The sequence below is a fragment of the Quercus suber genome, unplaced genomic scaffold, assembly GCF_002906115.3.
Source record: "Quercus suber isolate HL8 unplaced genomic scaffold, Cork oak 2.0 scaffold_108, whole genome shotgun sequence".
NCBI classification, from domain to species: domain Eukaryota; kingdom Viridiplantae; phylum Streptophyta; class Magnoliopsida; order Fagales; family Fagaceae; genus Quercus; species Quercus suber.
In genome coordinates this window covers 1,392,543-1,398,261 of record NW_027069573.1, presented here as the reverse complement: position 1 = coordinate 1,398,261, position 5,719 = coordinate 1,392,543, and the positions used below count along the sequence as shown (strand labels likewise).

General features: G+C 33.3%; 1 protein-coding gene across 1 annotated transcript; it reads left to right on the top strand.

Annotated features, from left to right (window-relative positions):
* Positions 1–250: 250 nt before the first annotated feature.
* Positions 251–5,448, top strand: LOC111987999 (putative glucose-6-phosphate 1-epimerase). The gene is made up of 8 exons (XM_024019757.2): positions 251–1,443; positions 1,618–1,692; positions 2,617–2,673; positions 2,753–2,916; positions 3,480–3,614; positions 3,896–3,998; positions 4,600–4,699; positions 4,939–5,448. Exons 1-8 carry the CDS (start codon positions 1,333–1,335, stop codon positions 5,130–5,132), a joined length of 939 nt encoding a protein of 312 aa, XP_023875525.1. The 5' UTR covers positions 251–1,332; the 3' UTR covers positions 5,133–5,448.
* The last annotated feature ends 271 nt before the right edge of the window (positions 5,449–5,719 follow it).

Sequence of the window (5,719 nt, the reverse complement as noted above, 5' to 3'; positions counted from 1 at the left end):
CATGAACTCACTGTGCAACGGTGCAGGCAAAGCAATCCTCTTTCTAGTTTTGTTCCTTTAATGGTCACCCTCATTTTTTTATTCCTTTCCTTACTCTACGTTGTCATTTTTTTTTTTTTGATGTCATCAACATTGTCAAGTTGGTGATACTAATATCCAATAGAAGACAAGATTTCCATTAAAAATAGCAGCTGTCTTAATCTTAAAATCCACACCAAAAAAAAAAATATATTTGAAATTCCTTATTTCAAAATATTGACCGTTTGTACAGCTTTCCTTTCAGGTACTTCTCGTATCTCCACTCCCTAGATCAATGCAACTGTAACAACAACAAAAAAATAAAAAATAAAACCAAGACCATGCCATTTTTTTCTCCTTGTCATATTATATGATTATTTTTTGGCCTTTTTTTATTTTTTGTTTTTAATTCTTGCTTCTCATGCTTCAATAGTACGAACCCTTTATTTATTTTTGTTTTTTTGGTTCCTTTAAATTCTAGTTTCATTTTTTAAATACAAAAATTTTAAAAAATTTTCGGGAAAAGTTGTTGCTTGAACATTTGAAATAACTTGGCCATGCATAAAGTTCGTTTTTTTTTTTGAAGTTGTTCAATGGGCACTAGTTTAATATCATTTTTGAACATTTTACCTCCCAAAGAAACAATTTTGAACATTTTAATTCAAATGGGGTAATTCTGTAGAGGTTTTTTACTTCTGAAATTCCTGAACTTTTCTGGGTTTTGAAATCTGTTGGGTTTTCTTAGAACTTGGTCTTGTTTGGTACTGAGGTAAATACAGTATACTTCCTGATAGCTTTGAAATCTGTTGGGTTTTGTTTTAGTAGTAAAGTTTTAATTTTAGGATAAAAAGATATTCATAAAATTTGGTTTTTGACTTTAGGAGTAAATTTGATTGTCTTTGTTTTGATTAAATATGGCAAGCTTCTGGGGATTTCTTTGTGAAATTTAGGTGTTGGTCAGTTGCCAAATGGTCCACTTTTGGAGTTTCTGTATTTGTATTATAGGGTTTCAGTGGCATTTTCTTAGATATTAGCATTTTGGGGTGTGAGTTGCAGTGTTTTATTAGATCTGAGGGATGGAGGCAATGAAAGATTAGGAAAGTTACATTGGGAATTGGGTTTTGCTTCAAGTCACAAGACCAAAGTTTTATCACATATAATTCAACTCTTATAGTGAACTTTGTGCTTCTTTTCATTCATTAGTCTTAGTGTTCTTTGTGTTTGGAGAGTTTCAATTTTAGCTTAGAAGTCCAGAGGAGTGTTCAAATTATAGTAGGACAGGGAAAATTTTTGCAATTTTGGCTGTGTTTCAAGATGCGGCATTCGGCAGCAGTATGGGATTATAGGGCAGCAACTGAAATCACAAAGGACTGGAATGGGATTAATCAGTTCTTGCTTCGGAGCCCACAAGGCGCTTCAGCACAGGTGAGAACTCTCCCTTCATCCTTGTGTTGGTTCAATTGAAGCAAAAAATTCAATGTACTCTTAATAAACCAATACTTAATAGGAAAATGCATACTGTGTAGCGTATATAGTTTCTGTTTGATTGTGGGTAATTAATGGCTTAGAGATTTGGTGATTTCTCTTTTGGTGATATAGGTTAGCTTACATGGAGGACAGGTAACTTCTTGGAGGAATGAGCATGGAGAAGAACTCCTATTCACTAGTAGTAAGGTGTGGATGTCTAATTCAATCGTTTTATGGTTTTCCTATGTTAATTTTTTGCTCTGTCTTGTCTGACACTTGGATCTAAAAAGGAAGTCATGTTAGGTATTAGTCAAAGTAGTCTGGCGAAGAGAAGATTAGAAGAGGATTCCTAGAATTTTAGCCTTTCAATTGAATTGATAGTTCCACCACCCTTCCATTTAAAATTGTATAATGTGCTAATTTGGTACTGAGTTGTAACATTTTTGAGTTGCTGAAGATTACTTTGATTGCACACAATAAATGAGGCTACTTATTTGGGTAATTTATGCAACCAATTGAGCAGTATGTAGATGAGGAAGTTTCATGCATCATAGCCTTTATTTGATGGAACTTCTAGTTGAAATAGATGACTTTTATTGTTCTTTAAAGTCCAAAAGCTTAAAAAACCATTTACACAAAAATTTTAAATGTAAGAGAATGGTTAAATTTATATATTTCAACATTTGCATTGTCAAATGACACCATTTTGCCAACTATCGTGAAATGCCCATTGTTGATGTTTGGATGGTGCTTACCTAGCACCTATATGATTGTGATATATCAATATTTAAAGCTCAGCTGACCAAGCAATTTGTTGGTATTACCAATCTGAAAGCAGGATAATTCATTTTGGTGATTGTTGATGAAATATAAAGTTATAAAGGTTAGCTGCATTTTTAGTGTGGAAATTCAATTGAGTTTGTTGCTACACAGAGATGTCATGGACAGGACAGATATGCCTTTACCAAAGTTTTGAAAAAATAAAATTTAATTTGTAAACTAGTAAACTAGGAATTGGCCATCAGTCAGGTGTCTGCCACATAGTGGCTAAATTAGCAAAAACTATTGCATCTAATTCTACCTGCTAGAGATACAAAGATGATTCACTACCTTTTTTTTATAAAAATGTAGGCCATTTTCAAGCCCCCGAAAGCAATGCGGGGAGGAATTCCCATTTGTTTCCCACAGGTACTTTAGTCATTCTTGTTTGCATTCATGAATTTGAAAATTTTTTTCACTGATGCATCTTATTTTAATGCCTTTTAAGTTTGGAAACTGCGGATTACTAGAACAGCATGGATTTGCAAGGAACAAGATTTGGACAGTTGATGATAATCCTCCACCTTTGCACCCAAATGATTCCCATGGGAAATCCTTCATTGACTTACTCCTTAAACCATCCAAAGAAGACCAAAAGGGCTGGCCCCACAGGTATGAGTTTGGCTGCTGTTATAACTGAAATTACAGGATGTAGCATTGAAATATGATATTTTGCACTCAGTGTTGAACTAACTCCTATATTTCCAATGCTTAAGTTTGCACCATCAATTTCGTTGTCAATGGAATATTTAGTGGATGAAATATGAAGTCTTTTATGGTCTGCATGACTACGGTTTTATTGATTTTTGAATTGAGTGGCACTACTGGTTAGCCTGAAAAAGAAATAGTAGACAAAATATTAGCAAAAATTAAGAGGTAACACAGAGTCTTGAATTTAATTTTCTTATTGTTGTTAAAATATTGGAACTGTGTACAGAAATTTCAAAAGTTCAAATGTCTTGAAATCAAAACGTAATGCTAATTAATTAGATGGTAACTTAGAACCTTAGTCATCTATGGATTGGTTTGGCTTTCCTGAGTGAGGTAATAGCTTCACAAACTTGCAGTGAATCCTTTGCAGAACACACTACAGCCTATATTGACCTATTTCTTTATCTGTGTTTCAAGGGACGATATGTTGCTAACATAATTTTACTTTTTTTCTTCCTTTCCAGCTTTGAGTTTCGTCTTAGGGTCTCTCTTACAACAGATGGAGATCTGATACTGATATCACGAGTTAGGAACATCAATGGCAAGCCTTTTAGTTTCTCATTTGCCTATCACACATACTTGTCAGTTTCTGACATAAGGTATGGATTATTACTTTTTGAACTTCAAAAGAAAAACAAAAATCACATGTAAAAAATATTACAAAGCAGAATCATATTTATTTGGAAAAAAAAGGAAAATGAGAAGCAACTTCTCCATTCTTTATATTTCTTGTAAATATTAGAGAAAATACCTTTGCACTTCCAAATTGTACCTATCTTCTAGTAAAGGCATACAAGTTATGGTTTTTCTGATTCTTTAATTATGAATGTGTTTTTCTGGGTGTGTTAGTTTGCACTTATAATGTACATGGTGTCCACAGTGAAGTAAGAATAGAAGGTTTGGAGACTCTTGATTACCTAGACAATCTTTGCCAAAGAGAACGTTTTACGGAACAAGGAGATGCCATAACTTTTGAATCTGAGGTAAATTTTCTTTAGTATTATTTTGTGATCTGAGTCATCTGACACATTAGAAATTATATATTAGTTGGGAGAATCTAGATTTAGAGAATGGTGTGAAATTTCTAAAACAGGTTGAATGAAAAAAATGTTATTAGATATATCAGAATGTTGAATTTCTTTTGATGAAGTTTTGCTCCATGTTTCAATTGCCCTGAAGCAGTACTTCCCTTGTCTGACCCAATATGTGTTTGTGAGTGAGTGTGTCTGTTTTTCCCTGAAACTTTGAGTCAGAACTTAAGGTTTCAATTGTGAGAGAGTTAGAAATTGACAACTGAGAGAAATTCATTTTTCAAGACTGATACAGGGAGAAACATGGTTGAAATTGTAATTTCCATGGCCTAAAATTTGCAGTTAATCTTATTCTCAAATTTTAGATTGCTTAAATCAAGCCTTTTCAATTGTAGTTGTTTCACAAGTATAACATGGAAGCAAAGTAATGGTATTTTATGATTATTCATTACTTATATAAAAATAAATAATTATCACGTCATTACTGTTATTTTGGGTGCAAAACAAGCGCTTTGGATTGAAGATTTCTTGTTTTCCTATATTTTCCTTGCAGATGGATCGAGTTTATCTTAGTTCTCCTAATGTGATTGCAGTCCTTGATCATGAAAAAAAGCGGACATATGTTATAAGAAAGGAAGGGCTACCAGATTCTGGTAAGTTGCCATACATTTGAGGAAGTACAGCACCACAACCAATAAAGAAAGAAGAATTCTGAAAGTTTTTCTAGGCATAAATTATGATCATAATCAAAGTTTTATAATGAGTGGACCAACTAAGATATATTCATAAATCATAATCATGGGTTTATATCCATTGGTTCACGTGCACCAACATATAAATGGTCCTCATTATGATGTTGTTTGGTCTGACTGTGTTCTTTTCCTTATTACAGCAGTCTGGAATCCATGGGATAAGAAATCAAAATCAATGGTAGATTTCGGTGATGAGGAGTACAAACAGATGCTTTGTGTTGATGGAGCAGCAATTGAGAAACCTATCACTTTGAAGCCAGGTGAGGAATGGACAGGGCGATTGCAGCTCTCAGTTGTGCCTTCGAGTTTCTGCAGCGAGTACCTCAATCTTTAGGAGAGGTCCTTTGAGGAATGATACAAAATTTCAAGAGGACAATGTGGTTCTTTTGTTCTTTTTCTGTCCTTATAGGAACCATAGTTACATCTTATGTAATAACTCTCAACTCTTTTTTGATAAAATAATAGCTCTCAAGTTGTAGAAATTGTGCAATGATGCTTAAGATGTACTTAGTACTTTGTAATACCTCAGACTATAGAGGATAGAGGATTGTGGGGAAAGCCGCATTTTTAATTGAATGGCTGCCCCAGGAAAGTGTGTACCAATTATTCCTTCTATAATATCACTATCTTATTCCTTTCTCTTTTTTAAATCATCATCCTATTCCTTTTTCTCTTTTATAGTATTTAAAAAAAAAAGAAAAAAAAAGAAAAAAAAGAAAAACATTGGGAAGCTACTCTTTATCAGAGCTAGTTTTCGATCCTGGGACCTATGGGTTATGGGCCTATCACGCTTCTGCTGCGCCACTTTGATTGTTATTACAATTTTAGGAACTAATGTTATTTATTTTAATAAATGTTTCTTCCCTTTATATATATATATATTTATTTTTTTTTTTTGGTCAGAGAGAAACCTTTTAAACT

Excerpts from the sequence above, each read along its gene's own strand:
- LOC111987999 (XM_024019757.2), top strand. The coding sequence starts at position 1,333 with ATGCGGCATTCGGCAGCAGTATGGGATTATAGGGCAGCAACTGAAATC. Across the intron at positions 1,444-1,617 it reads CACAAGGCGCTTCAGCACAG|GTTAGCTTACATGGAGGACA; the intron begins GTGAGAACTCTC and ends TTGGTGATATAG. Across the intron at positions 2,674-2,752 it reads TTCCCATTTGTTTCCCACAG|TTTGGAAACTGCGGATTACT; the intron begins GTACTTTAGTCA and ends ATGCCTTTTAAG.